The 22181-nt window shown below is 41.7% G+C and overlaps 1 protein-coding gene across 2 annotated transcripts in view; it reads right to left on the bottom strand.

The window, feature by feature from the left end:
* Positions 1-22181, bottom strand: part of Golm2 (golgi membrane protein 2) — a 72685-nt gene that overhangs the window by 11992 nt on the left and 38512 nt on the right. For both annotated transcript variants that reach the window (XM_028878726.2, XM_028878727.2), the window contains exons 5-8: positions 21123-21264; positions 20420-20500; positions 13076-13174; positions 9827-9997 (exon numbers count right to left, since the gene is read on the bottom strand). In XM_028878726.2, coding sequence (XP_028734559.1) covers positions 9827-9997; positions 13076-13174; positions 20420-20500; positions 21123-21264 — 493 coding nt within the window. The remainder of the gene's footprint in view (positions 1-9826; positions 9998-13075; positions 13175-20419; positions 20501-21122; positions 21265-22181) is intronic.

Here is a 22181-nt window from a genome sequence, read left to right as displayed (position 1 = left end):
GGAGCTTGCTAAAAGCAGAACAAAGGCATATTAAAGAATATCTCTACTTCCAAGTGACAGTCTTGGGTTTAAAGCTGCAGGTAGGTAGTAGAACACTTGCCTAACAGGTGCATGACCTGGACTCTCCCCCGCAGCTGATGTTCCCAAAGCAGCATTCTCAAGCTTTAAGGTACATGTAAAAAGAGGTCTAAGTCAGGACCTGCAATCTTCATAGCAATCTGACCAGTGGTTGCTCTTTGTCATCCACCGCCTCTCTGAGAAGTGGTGCTGTCTTAGACCATCTCTGGCGGTTCTTTGTACACAGAAAGTATAGTTCTAATAATTCTATAGTTCTAATAATAATAATTGTTGACAATGATATAACAACTTAACAAGATGATCTGGTTATGAGGGCACATGCCTTTAATCCCAGTACCCAGGAGGCAAAGGCAGACAGATCTCTGTGTTGGAGGCTAGCCTGGTCTACATAGCAAGAACCACACAGACAGTTACATGGAGAGACCCTGTCTCAAAAAGAAAAAGCAAAACAAAAAACAGAGAGAGAGAGAGAGAGAGAGAGAGAGAGAGAGAGAGAGAGAGAGAGAGAGAGAGAAATTAACAAAGACAAAAACAAATGAGAAAATGATAAGGCTGTCTTATATAAGGTTAATCTTCATTGTCACTTGACTGGATTCAGAGTATGTTCTACACTGATGGAAACAGACCTCTGCATGTGTCTAGGACATTTCTAGAAAAGGTTTAACTGAAGAGGAAGGCCCACCCTGAGTGTGGATAGAACCATCCCGGGGGCTAGGGCCTCCGAATGAAAAAGAGAAAGCTACTAGCACAGCATTCATCCTCTGCCACCTTTTCTGACTGTGATAGGCCCCTGCCACAGGCCTTTTCCACCATAATGGACTCTGTCTCCTCGAACTATGAGCCAAAATAAACATTTCCCTCCTTAAGTTGTCCTTACAAGATGTTGTGGTCATACCAATGAAAGTAACTAATATAAAATCCAAAAGGAAGAAAATTACAAGGTAAAACTACACTTTAAAATAAACTTTAGTTTAAACTCAATGATGCTCACCCTCTGGAAAACAAAGCTGAATGAAAATAAGAATACTGCTGATGTTATCTGAGTATATAAATGGAAATGGCAGTAAAACTCATAGATCTACAGATCTCAAGACAGCATTTTAAAAAATTAGACTCTTTAAATAAAGGGGAACTTAATCACAAAGGTCAGTTTTAAGCTTAAAGAAAAATATTAGATTTAACATTTTAAACACTATCAGAAATGTTGGTGCAAGAAATTTGAGTTAAGAATGATGAAAATAATTCTAGAAAATCATTTCCACAACTGGCAATAAGTATCTTCACAAATCCTTATAAAAAAGAATTGACTGAATGCATGAGCAAATAGTAGCACAAAACTACAAACTGAGACGTACCAAGCACTCACAATGTAGAGGCAAGTGGGTCTCTGTAAAAGCTAAATTATCTATATACAGTAATAGTTGAAAACACAGCAAAGGCTTGGGGAGATGTCTCAGTGAATAATGTGTTTGCTATGTAAGAGTGGGAACTGGGGTTCAGGGTCCCAGCACCTACCTCATAATTACAGGTGACCACCTGTAATCTCAGCACACAGGTAGCAGAGACAAGATCCCTGAGGCAAGCTGGCCAGCTAAACTAGATGTGATTGATTCAGCCTCAGTAATAGAGAGTGACACAGGAAGACACCTCATGTTAATTTCAGTTCTCCATATGCATGCACATACATGTGCCAGTACCCTCACGTGCACACATGCAAAAACAAAACACAAGAAAAAAAAACTTTCTAGTTTGAAATAACAAGGAAAAAAGTAAATATACAGTATCACCTGAACTTAAAGAGCAACAATTTCAGAGAGAATCATAAGACTACTAAAAGCCAAGGAAGTATGGAGTCTTGGATATAAAGATTAAAGATCATGATTAATATTGATATAGTAAACAGGTTTTGTTCAGTAAAATAGTAGTAAACAGTCTCAATTTGCCGGGCGGTGGTGGCGTACACCTTTAATCCCAGCACTTGGGAGGCAGAGGCAGGCGGATCTTTGTGAGTTCGAGGCCAGCCTGGTATACAGGGCAAGATCCAGGAAAGGCGCAAAGCTACACAGAGAAACCCTGTCTTGAAAAATAAAAAAAAAATAAAAAATTAAAAAAAAAATCCAACCCAAAAACAGTCTCAATTCAACATAAATTAAGTTTTCTGAAAACTATTCATTAGAACTTAATAAACTGGGGCTCAGGATATAGAAGCCTACCCTCTATAAGGTCTTGGATTCAAGTCACAACACCTCAAAGAAAAAGAATATAATAACTGTAAGTAAAAATTTTTTGAGGGGAAAAAAAAATCCTAACATTTTTAAACTTTAAGGATCAAATCCATTGCAAAACAGTAGTTCTCAAACTCACAGACTCAGATCAACATACTAATTAGAACTGACAGACAGGTGAAATGGCTCATCGAGTAAAGGAGTTTATTTGTTACATAAGAGGGCAACCTGAGTTCAGTCCCCAGAACACAGGAAAAGGTGGAAAGAGAACCAACTCCATAAAGTTCTCCTCTGGACTCCAGCACATCATGCTCTACAATATATGTCTTCATACATATAAAAGAATACTTTAAAGGAACTGACAAGTGTAAAATTCTGGAGATGTGAAAGCTTCATCCCTACTGGCAAGCTTCCATGGTGCTGGAAGGTGCTATGCAGGCTACTGGAGGCGGAAAGTCATCATCCATCTCATCCAGCCGTGAACACTGAGAGCTACCACAATGAACGGTCTGGCAAGACAGGCCCACTGGAGCAACGGTGTCATCAACATCATGGGAGTAACCACTTTCTGATCGAATGCAAGGCCTGCTCCACAAGAAGAAACCATAGCTGGTATTATTATTGGAGCCAAGAACCTGTGGCTACACAGGTCATAGGCCCTACAGGAAAGCCTCCAACTATTATTCTCCTAGACATAGTGCTGAACCCACCCCCAGTGGCTTATCATGATATCCATAGATGAATGCATCTCTCAGCCCTCATCAGTGAAGTTCCGATTTGTAGTAGATGGTGATGAACAAAGATACTCAAACTGGTCAAGGGTCAGAGAATCAGACTGCAGAATGCCCAATCCTGCGTGGGATCTGTATCAGAACACTTCCTTCCAAAGCTCAGGGGTCACTGTAGACGATGGGGAAGAAAGGGTGTGAGCCAGAGGTGACCCATGACAACAACAAAACAGCAGCTTCTGGACAAAACAGGGCAGCTGTTGACAGCACGAACGAGTCCCAACAGGGAGAGGGCAGGTAGGCATCAAGTCCCACCTCTAGATGAGGAACTCCTGGCAATTGATAACTGCTGGGAAAGGGAGAAATCAATTTTCTTTAAGAGTGTAGTCCCATGGAAAGTCAACCACACTCCAGCAGAAGGCTATATATACAAGAATATTCAGGCGATGTGAAAGACAAAATTGGGTGGGAAGGGAACGAGACGGATCCAAAGAGTATGGGGGTGGTGTTGAATATGATCAAAACACATTGTATGAAATTCTCAAAAACACTGAAACTCATTATTATCTTAAACAAAACAGCGTCTCACTATGATGCCGTGGCTGGCCTAGAACTCACTTTGAAAACTAGGATGGCCTCAAAAGTCACAGAGATCTGCCTGCCCCTGCCCCTCAAGTGCTGGGATCAAAGGTATGTGCCAACATCCCTGTCCACCCCCACCCAAGGTTTAAGAAAGACAATTTAATATGTGAATAATAGACCACAAGGACTACTCCCCCATCCTGGTTGTTCTTTCAACTTGATACAGCTACAGTTATCTAGGAAAAGGGAACTTCAATGAGAAAATGCCTCTACTGGACTACCTGAAAGCACTCTTTTTAATTTAATGACTGACAATTCAGTCCTTGGAACCCACAGGGCACAAGAAGAGGACTGACTTTGCCAAGTTGTCCTTGGACCCTCATATGCACACTGTGGCACACACATGCACACACGAAATAAGTAAGTGTAAAAGGTTTCTAAATGGTGGCTCATGCCTGTAATTTTAACATTCAGGAGGCCTGGGGACTGATTTGTGTTTCAGGCCTATCAGAGCTACAAAACAAGACTGTCTCAAAGCATCAACAAGGAGCTAAGATGGCTGAATGGCTAAGAACACTTAGGCAGGGCTACACAGAGAAATACTATCTCAAAAAACAAAAACAAACAAACAAAAAACAGAGAAAGAAACTACAGACGTATAGCTAAGTTACAGCATTCAATACATATAGAAATCTAATAGCTATAGCATCCCCAATATATAAGAAACTCTTAATGAAATTTACGAATTAGAAGAAAAAATTCCTACAACTTAACAACAACCAAATTCAATTTTAAAATTGGGCAAAGGACTTGGATGGACATTTCTTCAAAGAGGATAAACAAATGGAACACCACAAGGAGCTCAGTCTTGAGGGACACAAATCAAAACCAAAAGAACTGAAGCCTAGGATGCCAGTGCAAGGCCTGGGTGCCACCCCAGTCCGCAAACAAATGAGAGGAGACAACTCATCACATCCAGTGGGTGGGACCCCCAGCCTGAAAATAAACAAGAGAAGGAGACAACCCATCACATCCAGTGGGTGGGACCCCCAGCCTGAAAACAAACAAGAGAAGGAGACAACCCATCACATCCAGTGGGTGGGACCCCCAGCCTGAAAACAAACAAGAGAAGGAGACAACCCATCACATCCAGACAAAGAGAGGCAGGGAAGGAGAAGGGATTGGGGAAACTGCAACCTTTTTTTTTTTTTTTTTTTTTTTTTGACAGGGTCTCAATGTAGTTTCGGCTGGCTTTCAACTCACTATGGAAGCTGAGATTAAAAGTACATCTGGTTTTATGTGCTGCTGACAAAGAATCAAGAACAGAACTGGGCTTCCTGCATGCTAAGCAAGCATTCTATTCTACCAACTGAGCCATACCCCTGCCCTGGAACTCTTCCATATTACAGGGCAGAATGCATTAATAAAATGGTGCAGCTGTTATGGAAAACAGCTAAACATAGAGTTATTATGTGACTCAGCAATTCCACATCTAGGTACACACCCCCAAAGCTGAAAACAGGTGTCTAGCAAGAAACCTGTGCTTCAATTTGGCAGCACTCAAAATAGTCAAAAAGTAGAAATAAATCAAGTGCCCATCAAGAGATGAATAAACAAAATGCATCCATAAACCGATTGTTATCTAGCTTATAAAGGAATAAACAGTGATACATGCTATGCCACACTGAGACTCCAAACATGCTAAGAAGCCAGGCACTAAAGGGCACCTTCTCATTTGGTAGAAATTTGAACATCAGATCCTTCTGCCTCTCCATCTCAGATGCTGGGCTCACAGGAGTGCACTACCACACTTGGTTTAAGGCCACATATTTTATGATTCTATTTATTGAAAAATCTACAATAGGCAGTTGATTTCCTGTTGCCTGCACGATGTAGCACTCTCAGCTCCAGCACCACCTCTGCCTCGTACCACCATGCTCCCCACCATGATGGACTGCACCTCTGAACTGTAAGCGAGCCACCACAATGAAATGTTTCCTTTATAAGAAAAAAGAAAAAAGAAATATCTACAATAGCAGATTAGTGGTGACCAGGGACTCTTAGGAGAGACTAGGGAATGACAATTTAATAGGCTCAGGATTCTTCCAGAGGATGAGGGTTCAGTTCTTAGCATGAGAACTACATGGTGGCTTATAACTGTCTGTAACTCCAGTTCCAGAGCACCCAGAATCCTCTTCTGGCCTCTGTGGGCACTGTACATACTTTACTCCCAAAATACACATTAAAAAAAAAATCAGTCAATCAATCAATTAATTAAAGAAAACACATAAATAAATAAAGCCTTCTACCAGGAAAGGCACCAGAGTAGGATAAACATTAAAAAGTCATTTATTAAAGGGTAATATCTGAATTATTCTAAAAGATACATATAAATATATAGAAACAATCTATAAAACTTTCAGGGTAAGTGGTTTAAAAAAATCAACATATAGAGTATATAGCAGGAAATCATTAAAATGAAATTCCTCACATAAAATAACATAGGCAGCCAGGCTAAGGGGATCATGTGAGTCCAGTGAAGAACTACTGTTCAGGTCAGCCTAGGCAATACAGTGAGATCCTGTCTCAAAAATTATAAAATAATCTTAAAAAAACAGTCCATCAGAATGTAGGGCTGGAGACTGAACCAAGGATCTTGTATATGCTAGAGCAGTGTGCTACTACTGAGCTACACCTCCACCCCACCAAATACCCTGAAGGAAGCGTTTGTCTACCCTCTAAGAGATACAAATCAGTGTAGACAGGTCACAGGTAACATTCACTAGCTGCTGCATGACTGCCAAACTGCTCTAAGGAAGAATGTGATGACCTAACAGCCACAAAGCTGAGCAAGGACTTGACTCAGTAATCTCATTCTTTGAAGAAATACTCAAAAGTAGGAGGAATAAATAATCTGGGAAAAAAACAAAGTCATAATCATGACAACTAAAATAAGAAAATATGAAATAATTATTTAATAAGAGTAAAAGGCACAATGGAATATAGATGTTAAAAATGTGTATGTGGGCAAGGCAGATGACTCAGTGGGTAAATGTATGCTCAAGACCCAGGGTCCCTGTAAAAGCCAGACACATAACCAGGCATTGTTAGTTAGTCCTATGGGTAGACGGGAGACAGGCAGACAGGCAAGTTCCCAGAAGGTCAAGAGCTGGCTGGCCTGACGTGTAAAGTGGAAAACAACAAAGCATCACCTACCCCAAACACGGCGGGGGGAAGAGCCAGAGTGGGAGGTGAGCAGCAAACCTGAAGTTGTCCTCTGGCCACTTAAGCACTGTGGCACATGAGCCGACATTCACACACACAGATGCACACATACAAAGAACATGTATGTATCTGTGTGTGTGTATGTGTGTAAAGTTTAATGACAAATACAAAATTGTTGGTTAAGGGGTTGGAGAGATACCTCAGCAGCTAAAATGGCTTCTCTTCTAGAGGCTTTGGGTTGAATTCCCAGCACCCAGGTAGTGGCTCACAACGCCTGTAACACTTGTTCCATGGGTCTGATACCCTCTTTTGCCTCCACAGGCACCAGGTACATAAGGGTACCCAGACATACATGCAGGCAAAACACCCATACACATAAAAAATAATTAAGTAAAATGATCAAAAGGTATGTAAGAGAGCTGGTGTAGTGGTACACACCTGTACCACTTAGGATGTTGAGATGGGAGAGAACTACAAGTTCTAGGTCATCCTGAGCTATACAGCAAGACCCTGCTCCCATTATCCCACAAAGGGCATATAACAAATAAAGTCCAGTGAATTAAAAACAGTGTTTTCAGGGCTGGAGAGACATTGAGTGGTTTAGAGCACTTGGTACTCTTGCAAAGGACCCAGGTTCTGCTCCCAGAACTAAAACAGTGGCTTGTAATTGCCTGTAACTCCAGTTCTAAAAGGCGAACACTATCTTCGGGGCACTGCGTGTATATGGTGCATATACATGCATGTAGGCAAAACATATACATTTTTTCTTAAAAAATTGAGTACATTGATTTCAGTTCTTCATATACATTAATGATACATAGAAAATAACCTATGGGTCAGTAGGGGTCCTTCTAAGATAAGTTATAGAGAGTAATTTGCCAGCATTATTTACAGACATTCCCTAACCATAGATATATATATATATATATATATACACACAAACCAATACTAGCAAAAAATTCTATAGAATCAATGTTATATGAATCTAGGTGGCAAATTAAGATACTTTATTTTGTTGTTATTCTTATTATTTGGTTTTTGAGATAGGGTTTCTTTGTATAACAGCCCTGGCTGTCCTGGAACTAGCTATGGACCAGGTTGGCCTTGAACTCACAGAAATCTGCCTGCCTCTGCCTCCCAAGCTCTGGGATTAAAGGCGTGCACAACCATGCCTGGCCCTATTTTGTTATTATTGTAAACTTCTTTTTGTTAACATTTATTGTATCTGTGTATGTGTGCACGTATGTGTATGAGTACATGTGTGATGTAGTACATGTATGTCGAGGTCAGAGGACAGTCTGCAAAAGTGTTATCTCTTTTATACACTGTGTGGGTCCCGGGGATCACACTCGATCATCATGCTATGAGCAACCATTCTTACTCTCTGAGCCATCTTACCAGTCCTGTTTTTTTTTTCTTTTTCCTTCTTTTTATTTTCCCTTGAGAGAATTGCATGTATCCCAAATGCAACATGTACCAAGGATAACCTTGAACTCATACCCCTTGTACCTCCTAAAGGCTGAGATTACGGGTATGCACTATCACCCCTGGTTTGTGTGGTGCTGGGATTCAAATCCAGGGCTTCATCACGATAGGCAAGCACTCTATCAACCTAGATGTACCCTCAGATTCCTGCTGTCCTTTTTTAGACAAGGTTTCACTATGCAGTCCAGGCTGGCCTTGAACTCACTAACCTTGGTTAGCTATAAATTTGTGATCCTCCTGTCACAGCCTTCAAAGTGCCTAGGAGTATAGGTGTTGGCCACCAGGACCAGTTCTTTAAGCCTCTTGTTTAATGTTGTCCTCTGTCCTTGTCATGGTCAACATTGTCAACTTGCTGGGATCTATACTCACTGAAGAGACTAGCCTCTGGCATGCTTATGCAGCATTATCCAGATCAGATTAATTTAAGTTGCAAGATCCACTCTGAATGTGGGTGGTGTCACACCTGGGTTGGGATCCCAGACTGAATAAAAAGGAGAAAGTGAGCTGAGCAAGAGCACTCAGCACTCTCTGCTTCTGGCCTGAGGATATGCGGAGCTCAGCTGCCTCAAGCTGCTGCTGACACACCTTCCCAGACGTGATGGGCCATACTTCAACTGTGAGCCAAATAAACCCTTCCTCAAAGGGTTTCTTCAGGGATTTTATCACAGCAATGAAACAAGGAACTAATGCAAATTCCACAGTAGGACTTTAAGAAAATGTTTTTTCCCAACATATTCAAGATTTGAGCTAAATTCTTACAAATAAAACATTATTTACGTATCATTTTAATCAAGATGCACAAATATGCTTTAAAATATCATGGAAAGCCAAGTATTATCTAAACTATATATTCATATATAAATACATATAGGTAACTGTTAGAAAACAACAGAAGTATTGAATAAATTATATATACTGTCCACTTCTCAACCCATACACAACCTTGTGCAAACAATATTATGGTTCTGAAACAGTTGCTACCATGACTGGAGCTTTTAAACCTTCCGTCTACTCAGAACTGGAGGCGAGAAGAAGCCATTAGAAGAAAATGGAACGGAAAGCACAGTTAAGGAGATGACCTAAGGGACAGCTCCTACAGTACATTCTCTCTGCTACCATGGGTCCTCCTAACAGATCCCAAGAATCTACTAACTAGAGTTCCACAGATTCATAGAAACGTTAACTTGCCAAAATCAATGTCTCTGAAGTAACTAAGCAGCATACTTCATTGCACAAGTATGCAAAAATGTACAAGAACTAAGCATTTTTAAGAAATCAACTCACCTGAAATTTATTAACAGTGGTGACCATGATATTATAATTTCTTTAGACTAGTTTCTATCCATTTATAACCTATTTTTCTTTGAAATTTTAACAGAACCATACTTTCTCATTTTACATATTTGTTAGATCATAACAATGAGATCATAATTCAGTCTTACAAACAAATACATTGTATTTAAAGAACTCCTGTTAGCATAGTATTCATCAATTGATTCTTACTTTGCTTCAACTTGTGGAAATCACTGACTCTGTCCCTGGTGGCCTGCTTTAGTGAGTCTGTTTGAATTCTGGGTTCTCGCTCTAGGTTTGAGCCTGGAATTAAGCGCTGAAGAGGATTCAAAGGGTTCTGTTTTGAAGTACCAGGATTTTCATTCTGGTTTAGTTGTGAACCTGTGGAATAAAAACATCAAATTAAAAGAATGTAATTTGCTGGGTGGTGATGGCACATGCCTTTAATCCCAGCACTCGGGAGGCAGAGGCAGGCAGAGCTCTGTGAGTTCGAGGTCAGCCTGATCTACAAAGTAAGTTCCAGGAGAGGTTCCAAAGCTACACAGAGAAACCCTGTCTCGAAAAACAAAAACAAAAACAAAAAAAAGTACCTCTTTAACAGAACAATTTCATGTGACCTGCTTTAGAAAAGCAAAAACTCATGACCATCTGACCTTGGGAGGTCATAGAGCTGGTTTGCTATTAAGCTTTACTAATTTATCTTATCAAAAGCCACCTTATCTGTGGCTAAGTATCTCCACCACTGACTGACTACAAGCCTATTCAACTTTTTTGTCTGTGGGTTTCTACACAGATGCTCATTTTTTCTTCTTGTTGCAAGCGCTAAACAGCTGCTAGAAATTTCTAAGATCTACCAGGATTTGAACACTTTTAAAATCTATGTCTTCATCTATACAGTGAATCATAACTGTTACTTTCTAATACTCTCTCATCAGCATGTCTTTTAGCTCATCAATGTCTCGGCTTTTATTTTTTTCCAGCATTGAGAATAAAAACCCATGGTTTCTCACCAGCTAGGCAACTGCTGTATTACTGAGCTGCATCTCCAGCCATTGGACTTTTTTTTTTTTTTTTTTTTTTTTGAGACAAGGTTTCTCTGTGTAGCCCTGGCTGTTCTGGAACTCACTTTGTAGACCAGGCTGTCCTTGAACTCACAGAGATTCACCTGCTTCTCCTCTCATGTGCTAGAATTAAAGGCATGCCCTGCCACCACCACCTGGCTTCTACTTTGTTTTTTGACACAATGTCTCTCACTGGGACCTGCGGTTCTCTGATTAGACCAAGTAGGCTAGCCGGTAAGCTCCAGGGGCAGGACTGTCTCCACCTCCTGGTCCTGCACGGGACTGCAAGTGGCGGTTGTCATGCTCAGCTTTACCTGGGTTCGGAGGGCCACACTTAACCTGCATGGCTGTGCAGCAAGCACGTCAGTGACTATCTCCCTAGTCCTAGTTTCTGTATTGTCCTTTCCATTCTCTCCTCACAGCAACTTCTTCAATCACAACTGCTTTTATGTTAGGAGAGTACTATTGTAAAATCAAATTAGTACTGAGTAGAAAACAAACACATTCCTAAATAAAGGATTTAATAGATATACTAGTTTTAGGAAGCTTCTATGAGAACTATACATTTTGAGTAAGGCAAATCTATTTTAGCCTGACAGAGTTAAAGGGAACACAGTTTAAAGTGGGACAACAAATAATTCATGTGATCTTAAGTAAAAGACTAAAAATGTATTAAATAAATAGTTTATTTGGATTTCTTCATTTTGTTAATTTGAAACAGGCTTTCATGTTATCTCAGGTTGGCCTTAAACTAGCTTTCTAGTAGATGATTGTGGTGGCTGGATAAAAATGGCTCCCACAGGCTCATGTATTTGAATGTTTAGTAATTAGGGAGTAGACTGTTTGAATGCTTAGGAGGTGTGGCCTTGTTGGAGGAAGTGTCACTGGGAGTAGGTTTTGAGCTTTCAAAAGTTCACACCAGTCCCAGGCTCTCTACCTGCTGCCTGTGTATCAGAATGTGAGCTCTCAGTCCCATGCCTACAGCATGCTGCCATGCTTCCTACCATGATGTTTATAGACGAAGCCTCTAAGACTGTAAGCAAGGCCCCCTCCCTTTTTTTTTGGTAAAATAAGAGTTGCCTTGGTCATGGTGTCTCTTCACAGCAATAGAACACTGACTAACACAACCATATTACTCAACATTTTTTGTTTGACTGTCGAGATAGGGTCTCACTATAAGAAGCTCAGGCCAGTCTTGAGTTTGAGATGATCCCCTGCCTCAGCCTCTTGAGTGCTGGAACAAGCCATTTACACATTAAGCCATCACACTCATTTTAAAATCCAATTTTAAACATATTTGTTTGTTTGTTTACTTGTGTGTGCACACATACACACAAATGCTAGCGTGCATGTGTAGAGATCGGAGACCAACTTACACTTTTAGTTGATTCTTTCCTTCTACCATATGGGTCCAGAGGCCAAACTCAGGTTGCCAGTCTTGGTACCACGGCCTTCACCTGCTGAGCCTTCTAGCCAGTTTTTGCTTAATTTTTTTGAGATGGTCTCACATGGCCCAGGCTGGTCTTAAGCTACTAGAGGATAATTTTTTCTTTTCTTTCTTTTTTTTTTTTTAATCCTTCAAGACAAGGTTTCTTTGTGTAGCCTTGGCTGCCTTGGACCTAGCTCTGTATGCCAGGCTGGCCTCGAATTCACAGAGATCCACCTGCCTCTGTCTCCCGAGTGCTGGGATTAAAGGTGTGCACCACCACTGCCCAGCCAGAGGATGACTTTTACTTCTGATCATCCTCTGGTATACTGGTGTGGTAGTTTGAATGTAACTGGCCCCCATAAACTCACAGGGAGTGGCACTACTAGGAAGTATGGCTTTGTTAGAGCAGGTGTGCCCTTGTTGGAGGAAGTATGTCACTGTGGGGGCGGGCTTTAAGGATTCCTATGCTCAAGATACTGCTCAGTGTCACAGTCCTTCCTGTTGCCTTCTGATCAAGATGTAGCCAGTCCCATGTCTGTCTGTACACTGCCTTGCTCCCCATCATGATGATAATGGACGGAACCTCTGAAACTGTAAGCCACCTCAATTAAATGTTTTCCTCATAAGAGTTGCCGTGGTTATGGTGCCTCTTCACAGCAACAGAAACCCTAAGACAACTGGTATTACAAGCATACACCACCACGGCCAGTTTTATGTGATGCTGAAGACAGAACCCAGAGCTTTGTACATTCAAAGTAAGCACTCTACCAACTGGGCAACATTCTCAGACCTAAAAGTGCAGTTTTAGATTATTATTTCTCCCGGAACTTTTGCCAATCATTTAAAAATATTAATTTCAAGAACAAATGCTACTTTACCATGCTGCTAAATGGCATGTTCTACTTACTCTATAATAACACTTGAACAGTAAATAGGTTCTTAAATGAAATGCTAAGTGAGACTATATACCTGGAGCCATGTTAGGTGAGAGAGGCTGTCCAGTTGGAAGATGGGAGATTGTTTGATGACTTTCATGTGGAGAAGCTAACACAGGGGGCTTCTTTAAAGCTACAAGAAAAAAACAGATCCACATTATTCCCATTAATATTGTGATTTCTAAAAGCCAAACATCATGAATCAATTTATACTGCAGTAATCCTGTGGTGCTTATCCTAATTTTAAAAAATAATTTATTATTTGATTTTATTTTTTATTTTTTTGGTTTTTCAAGACAGGGTTTCTCTGTGTAGCTTTGCGCCTTTCCTGGAACTCACTTGGTAGCCCAGGCTGGCCTCGAACTCAGAGAGATCCGCCTGGCTCTGCCTCCCGAGTGCTGGGATTAAAGGCGTGCACCACCACCGCCCAGCTATTATTTGATTTTATATGCATTGGTGTGAGGGTGTCAGATCCTCTGAACTAGAGTTACAGACAGTTGTGAATGGCCATGTGGGTTCTGGGAACTGAACCCAGGTCCTCTGGAAGAGCAGTCAATATTCTTAACCACTGACCCATCACTCCAACCCCAGCTTATCCTAATTTTGTGATCTTTATCCTTGGCATATTAAATAACTCTTGTATGATGATTTTTTTAATATAATATTTTTATTGATTATTTGGGAATTTTACATCATGTACCCCACCCACATCCCAGTCTTTTCAGGTCTGCCCCCACCTCTTGTGGTATCTCCCTGCAAAAAAAAAAAAAAAAAAAAAAGAGAGGAAAACAACAACAAATCCAATTTATATTGCCCATATACTCGATGGAGCTTTGTCAAACTCCCAGTGGCCAGCCTCTTAAAGAAAACTGAGTCCTTTCCCACCCCCACCCCTAGAAGTCATCAACTGTGGAGAGCTATACTTCAGCATCCTTATCACAATTTTTACGAGTTCTCTTTGACAGCTTTCTGTCTAGGCTATTACTTTTTTGAGGACTGGGGGAGGGGCTGTCATAGAACCTTCTATGTTCCTCTTTCTCAATTGTGTACCTGCAGTTATCAATACCACTGCAAAAGTTGCTTCCCTGCTTTTTACAGTCAGTGGGAGCATGGATCCTGGACTTCCTCATGGTTTCTGGTGACTGTACAGATCACAGACTATAGACATCCACATGGTCTTTGGCATCAGCACATGCCAAAGACCTCAGCATGGTCTCCCATGGCAGTATAGACATTAACATGGCCCTCTGCAGCAGCCTGGGCCACAGACACCATCATAGCCCTTGATAGTAGCACTAACCAAGGACATCAACATGGCCTCTGGGGCAACACGGGCCATGGACACCAATATGATCTCCATACATCAACATGGACTGAGGTGGCAGCACAGACCACAGACACCCACACAGTCTTTGGTGGCAACATGGCTCCATGGGCATCAACATGGCCCCAAGCAGCAGAACAGACCATGGGCACCTGTCTGATCCTAGGTGGTAACACAGGTCACTGACATCAACACAACCCCTGGCAGGACTACAGATCCCACCATGGCCTTCTGCAACAGCACACACAGACCATGGGCAGCCTTTGGTGGCAACACAGCCCCACGGACACCAACATGGCACCTGGCTGCAGTAGGACCATGGACCCAGACATGGCTCTCGAGACAGCACAGACCACTGATATCAACATGGCCTCAGGTGGCTGCACAGGCCACTCACATCAACATGACTCTTGGTTTCAGCACGGCCCACTAACATCAACATGGCTTCAGGTGGCAGCAAAGACCATGAACATCCACATGGATTCTGGGAGTAACAGGGGTCAGGGACATTAGCACAGCCCCCCTCTCCCCTGCTGCTACAGGACCACAGACAACCACATGAACCTCAGTGGATACCAACGTGGCCTCCAGGGGCAGCATGGACTATAGAGGTTTGTCAAGGAGGTCCAATCCAGTGAATGAACCATGCTTCATCTTGGACATCCCATCACTGCTCAGAATCAGGGTGATCATGCAGCTGGGGGGCATGTCCAGGTTCTGAGTCTGCTCAAGCTCCAGGATATTGCACATCACCACCTTGTCAGCCCTACTCAGCTAGGACATGCACCCCACCCACCACCCACTGCAGCCTTTGCAGCCTTCTCTCACACATTACCTCCACTGCATCTCTAGTTCGTCTCTCTCCAACATGCACTCACATCTCCATTCCTCCATATTTCCCACCTCTCCATCACATACAGCCCTACGCTCTCCATCTCCCAGCAGGGGAAACAGCACAGGTAGCGGCCGCGGTGGCTCCATGTTAGAGGCTGGCCAGCCCAGCCCTATTCAGTAATGACCTGTTTCTGTGGAGCTCCAGGCCACTGCGCATTTCCCTGTCATGGGTGCTGGCAGCCCCATGGCTGAGATGTGGCGGTAAAGCACCATGCACAGTTCTGTTCCATCATCTTTCTTTCCTTCCAGAAGACTTGCCTTTTTTTTTTTCTTCTTTTTCTTTTGTTGTTCCAAAGCTACTTCAGGCTCTGAAGACTCCTTTTCTGCTGCTGTGGAACCTCCTCAAAGCTCCACAGCGGGTGCTTTCTGTTTTCCTTCTTCTTGTATGATAATTAATTGACACATTGTACTATCTATTCTGTCTTGCTGTTTTCCTTCTTCTTGTATGATTATTAATTGACACATTGTACTATCTATTCTGTCTTGCTGTTTTCCTTCTTCTTGTATGATTATTAATTGACACATTGTACTATCTATTCTGTCTTGCTGAATACCATATTCTAACTGTTCCTGACACATAATAGGCATTCAGCAAAGATTTTATAAATAAACAAACAAGTTAATCTCTTAACAACCATGAGATCTTTCTATATAAATAAGTATAAGCAAAAATTTGCACTTTGCAGATTAGGTAAAACATTAAGAATATGGTACCCTCTTGCTCAAAATTTTTATTACATTTGTATTTACTTATTTTGTGTAGATGAGTGTGTTGGGGGAAGGTGGAAGCAGGACACCACAAGGTGGATCATAGGGATTGAACTCAGATAATCAGGTGTGGTGGGAGGCGCCTTTACCCCCTGGGCAATCATGCTGAACCCTCAATGTAAACAAAACAAAACATGGGTTTTTATTTATTTATATATGACAAGGGCTCACATGTAGCTCGACAGGGTCTCATACTGTAGCTCAGGTGGGCTAGGAATTCATTCTTTAGCCCAGGCTGGACTCAAATATGTGGCTATAACTCCCGACCTTATGCCTAGATAACAGGCATGAGCCACCATGTTTAGCTATGGAATTTTTGTTTTGTGTTTCTTAAACATTCATTTCAATTTTATGTGTATGTGTGTGTGCCTGAGTGTATGTATGTCCACCATGTGCATGCTGGAGAAGCCTGTGGAGGTCAGAGGAGGGGTCAGTTCCCTGGAACTGGAGCTGAAGATGACTGTGACCGGCCATGCAGGTTGCTGGGATCTGAAGCCAGGTCCTTTACAAGAGTAGTAAGTACTCTTAACCACTGAACCATCTTTCCAGTCCCTGGAATTTTATTCTTTTTTTTTTTTCTTTTCTTTTCTCTTTTTTTTTTTTTGTTTTTTTTTTTTTTTTGTTTTTGAGACAGGGTTTCTCTGTGTAGCTTTGCGCCTTGCCTGGATCTCACTCTGTAGACCAGGCTGGCCTTGAACTCACAGAGAACCTCCTGGCTCTGCCTCCCAAGTACTGGAACTAAAGGCGTGCACCACCACCGCCAGGCTTGGAATTTTATTCTTAAGATGGAAAATGTTATTTGTGCATAGAGCTTTACCAACAAGAAGGAACTTAAGAGTTAGGAATTTTTTCTCTTTTAAGAAATGAAGGCCGCCGGGGGTGGTGGTGGTGGGGTGGTGGTGGTGGTGGTGGTGGTGGTGGTGGTGGTGGTGGTGGTGGTGGTGGTGGTGGTGGTGGTGGTGGTGGTGCACACCTTTAATCCCAGCACTCGGGAGGCAGAGGCAGGCGGATCTTTGTGAGGCCAGTCTGGTCTACAAAGCAAGATCCAGGAAAGGTGCAAAGCTACACAGAGAAACCCTGTATCGAAAAACCAAAAAAAAAAAAAAAAAAAGAAATGGGGGCGGCGCATGTCTTTAATCCCAGCACTTAGGAGGCAGAGCCAGCCTGGTCTACAGAACGAGATCCAGGACAGGCACCAAAATTATACAGAGAAACCCTGTCTCGAAAAACAAAACACTGGAAGAAAAAAAAAGAAAGAAAGAATGAAAGAAATTAAGGCCAGTAGGGAGGTTTATTGGCTCATTGGCTCATGCCCTTAATACCAGCACTATGGAGGCAGAGGAGGTGGATCACTGAGTTCAAAGCCAGTCTAGTCTACAGAGCAAGTGCCAAGACAGGCAGGGCAGTTATATGGGAAACCCTGTCTCAAAAAAACAAAAAAGAAATGAAATTCAACAAGTAAAGATTATTATTGGTTTTTCGAGACAGGTTTCTGTGGTAGCATTGTGTTCCCCAAAATATTGTGCACCCTAATAAATTTATCTGGGGTCAGAGAACAGACAGCCATTAGATACAAAGGCTAGAAAATGGTGGCACTCACACCTTTAACCCTAGCATTCCAGAGGCAGAAATCCATCTGTTCAAGGATACAACCAAGCATGGTGACTCACGCCTTTAATCTCAGAAAGGGAGCCTTTAATCCCAGGGAGTGGTGGTGGTAGAAGCAGAATATATAAGGCGTGAGGACCAGAAACTAGAAGCATTTGGCTGGTTAAGCATTTGGCTGGTTAAGCTTTCAGGCTTTTGAGCGGCACAGTTCAGCTGAGATCCATTTGAATGAGGATTCAGAAGCTTCCAGTCTGAGGAAACAGAATCAGCTGGGAAGTTGGCCAGGTGAGGTTAGCTGTGGCTGTTCTCTCTCTCTGATCTTCCAGTGTTCACCCCAATACCTGGCTCAGTTTTGATTTTATTAATAAGAAGTTTTAAGATTTCTGCTACAGGTTTCTGTGTACCTCTGGCTGTCCTGGAACTCACTCTGTAGACCAGGCTGGCCTTGAACACAAGAGATCCACCTGCCTCTGCCTGAGTGCTGAGATTAAAGGTGTGTCACCACAGCCCGGCTAAGATTTTTTTTTTATACATCACTGCTCACTGCAATATATCCCTGGGCAGAAGAACATGACAGAGAAGTAGACAGCTGACAAGAAAACAAAGGAGAAAGGAAACAAGAGGGGAAGAAAAGCAGGAACTCATACCTTTAAATACTGGCATAGTTTATTTCTCACAGACTGTGTGGCAAATTTGATGTTATATCATCCTATTTTGTGTTTTTACTAGATACAGAACTAGCTTTCTCTTGTGGTTAGGGGACAATGGCCCTTAATTTTGACATTGAAGATACAGATGAAACTGAATACTTCACTCTTTTTGTTTTTTGAGACAAGGTTTCTCTATGTAACAGTTTTGGCTGTCCTGGAACTTACTCTGTAGACCAGGCTGGCCTTGAATTCATGGTGATTTGGCTGTCTCTGCCTCCCAAGTACTGGGATTAAAGGCATGTGCCACCATACCCAGCTTAAATACATCATTTCTTATTTGGGCCATCCAATACAGGCAAATCACCTACAATCTTTCCTTTCTACAACACAGAAGGCTAACATTAACATTGTGGTATCGCGACAGAAGCCACTGTTCACCTGAGTATTCAAACAGAGCCACCCAAGCCTACATCAAGCTTTAAGATGGATAATAAAGCCTTTATTATTTGAAGCTGCTGCAATTTGAGGGTGTCTATTAAAAGATCATATCCAGCTGGGCACTGGTGGTGTATGCCTTTAATCCTAGTACTCAGGAGACAGAGGCAAGTGGATTTCTGTGAGTTCTAGGCCAGCCTGGTCTACAGAGGGAGTTCTAGGACAGCCAGGGCTACACAGAGAAACCCTGTCTTGAAAAACAAAAAACAAAAAAAGAGAGAGAGAGAGCTCTCATATCCCATCTATCCTAACTAGCGCTTGGGCCATTTTTACAGTTTGTTGAAATGATTTTATGTCACTTATTATTATACAGTTTCTAAACATAGGTCTACAAGAAGTCTGGCATTTACTCTGAGTCCCCCACTCAAATACACAGCGCTGGTTCTCATCACTCAGTCACCTTGTTCCCACTGCCATCTGTGATGTACAACACACATTTCTGCACAAAGCTGCTGGTAACCAGCAACTTATGCCTTAGAGAAGAGCACTTGTCTAGGATCAACAGTGTAACTGTGACTGGCTAATGGACTCAGGGGCGGCTTGGTCTTGTCTATAAATATGCTGGATACTCCTGTCTTAGCACAAGTCCTAAGACAGACAGATCGAGTGCAGAAGAAAGAGAGGCATCTCCATTACTAAATAATAATCACTCATGCTAAGATGTATAGTATAATGCCTCCTGCTCAAGAACAAGGTGACTTTAAAAATAAAATATGATTTAGATCAGTGGTTCTCAATCTGTGGGTTGAGAAACCTTTGGAGGTTGAACAACCTTTTCACAGAGGTGCCTAAGACTATCAGATAGCACAGGTATCTATGATTCCTAATAGTAGCAAAATTACCGTTATGAAGTAGCAACAAAAATAATTCTATGGTTGGGGGGATCACTCTAACATGAGGGACTGCATTAAGGAGTCACAGCATTAGGAAGGTTGAGAACCACTGGTCTAGACAGACAGGTAGAACAAGGCCGGATTAAACAGACAAACCTTTGAGACTCCGACAGATGCTGAGAAGTGATATAACAACAGAGCAGCAAGGTACTTTCACCTCTTTCTGCCTCTCTCTCTCTCTCTCCTTAGCAAAAACTTCATAAAAATTACATTAAAAAAAAAAACCCATGGAATTGGCCAGAGAGATGGTTCAGAGGGTAAGGCAACTGCCACCAAGCCTAATGATCTGAGTTTGACTCATCTCCCACAAGTTGTCCTCTGACCTTCACACATATGTCATGGCATACACTTAACCCCCCAACCACACACACAAATAAATGCAATAAAAAGTTTGCTTTAAATTCTGGTAATTAATGAGCAGCATCAACCACACATGTATCTATAGGTTTTCTAGGTTCTAACAAAAACAAAACACAACACACACACACACACACACACACACACACACACACACACACACACACCCCGCCCCCCAGAACAGAGCATGGTGGTACATGCCTGTAACTCCATCATTTAGGAAGCTGAGTCAGGAAAATCTGGGTTCAAGACTAGCCTTACTACAAAGAAATTTCAAGGCCAGCGTGGGCTACATAGTTGCAGTCTGTATCAAAACAACAACATAAAAGATAATGGGGCACATAAAAACAAAATCACTTCAGTTCAATTGTCAGGTAATGCTCACTTACCAGCGGGAAGTTCATCTGCTTTTGCTAGATCATTCTCTTCTACTCCAGGCATCCCTGCATCACCAATTCGTTTGACTTGTTCTGCCCAAGTAACAAAATATGATACAATTAATTATATTTATACTAATATAAATAAAGTAAGTTTTGAAGGAAAGTAAAAATCAGTTTCTAAAGGCACAGGTTTCAAATGAACACCTTTATTAGAACTTAGTTTTGTTTCATTTTTGTCCTTTTAATTTTTTCAAGAACATACTTTCATCAGAGTGTGTATGCACATGCGCATGTGCACCTGTCCCAGTCAGGGAGTCGGTTCTTTTCCTTCCACTGCTTGGTAGGGTCTCTTTTGTGTTCTGCTGTGCTGCATATATCAGGCTAGTTGGCCTGAGTGCTTCCAGAAAAATCTGTTTCCACCTCATACCTCCTCACAGATCTGAGATCGCAGAGGTATGCCACTACCTTTTTAATGTGGATTTAGGAAGTGAACTCTGGCTCTCCTACTTGCACAGCTAGTGTGTTTGCCATCTGAGCTGACTCCCTGGCCCTGATAGGTTTAACTAAAACATCTTACTATCAAAGGACCAAAATTTTAAACAATACAGACAATCATCTCAAAACTAAAATCAAACGTTTTTAATGTCTGAACATATTTCAAAACAGGAAGAAATGGTCAATATCCTATCAACACAAAATAATAAACTATTACCTTTCCCATGTGGAATATGATTGTTTGAGGGTTCCTCATTTTTATTTGCATCATTTTCAGCCACATTTGGATTATTTTTAGGGGCTACATGATCATTTATGCCCAATTCTTTTCCGTCATTTGATTGACTCTTGTGGACCTCCTGCCAAAGATAAAGATGTGACAACAGGATTTCCAGTTTTGAATTATTAAGTCACTGATAAAACTATTAATTTGTGTTGAATGGGCACGCACGTGGTGCCATGCAGGCGTGTGGAGGTCAGAGGACAACTTTCGAGAGTCATTTCTTTCCTTCCACCATGTGAGGAGTGGGGATCAAACTCAGGTCATCAGGCTATTGACAAGTGCCCTTACCCACTAAACCATCTAAGGGCTACAAAAACATTTACAAAACCAAAACCAAAACCAAGTTAACACAGGGATTTTCCTTCTAATGTCATCACCTTTGTGTGAACGAATAACTTTTAAACAGTCTGTTTCCACCTCCCCACTTTCTTCTGAGACACAAGGTTATAGTCTATGCTGCCTAAAATTTCCTAGGTAAGAAAGACCAGGCTAGCCTCAAAAGTTTGGTGATTTTCCTGCCTCTATCTACCAAATGCTGGCATTATGGTCTAAGACACCACATAGAGTCTTAAATATTATAAGACAACTTTCTTAAAACAATGTTTTGTGATTTAGTGAGGGGACTCCTCATTGTTTTTTAGGAAACTTTTTATTATGTAATTTATTTATTTACTTATTTTGGTTTTTCAAGATAGGGTTTCTCTGTCCTAGAACTTGCTCTGTAGACCAGGTTAGCCTCAAACTCAAGAGATTTGCCTGCTTCTGCCTCCCATGTACTGAGGGGAAAGACATGTGCCACCACCACCACCACCACCCAGCATGAAATAATTTTAGATTTACAGAAAATTAACTGCTGCCCCCCAGTTTCTCCTAATGTTAAAATAAATATTACCATGATACACCTGTAAAACAAAGACAACAGCACTACTGGGCTGGAGGTGTGATGTGGGGCTCCATTGGCAGATTGCTTTCCTGCCATCCACAAAACGCTGG

Source organism: Peromyscus leucopus, chromosome 4 (assembly GCF_004664715.2).
Source record: "Peromyscus leucopus breed LL Stock chromosome 4, UCI_PerLeu_2.1, whole genome shotgun sequence".
NCBI classification, from domain to species: domain Eukaryota; kingdom Metazoa; phylum Chordata; class Mammalia; order Rodentia; family Cricetidae; genus Peromyscus; species Peromyscus leucopus.
This window is presented reverse-complemented; position numbering and strand designations above follow the sequence as displayed.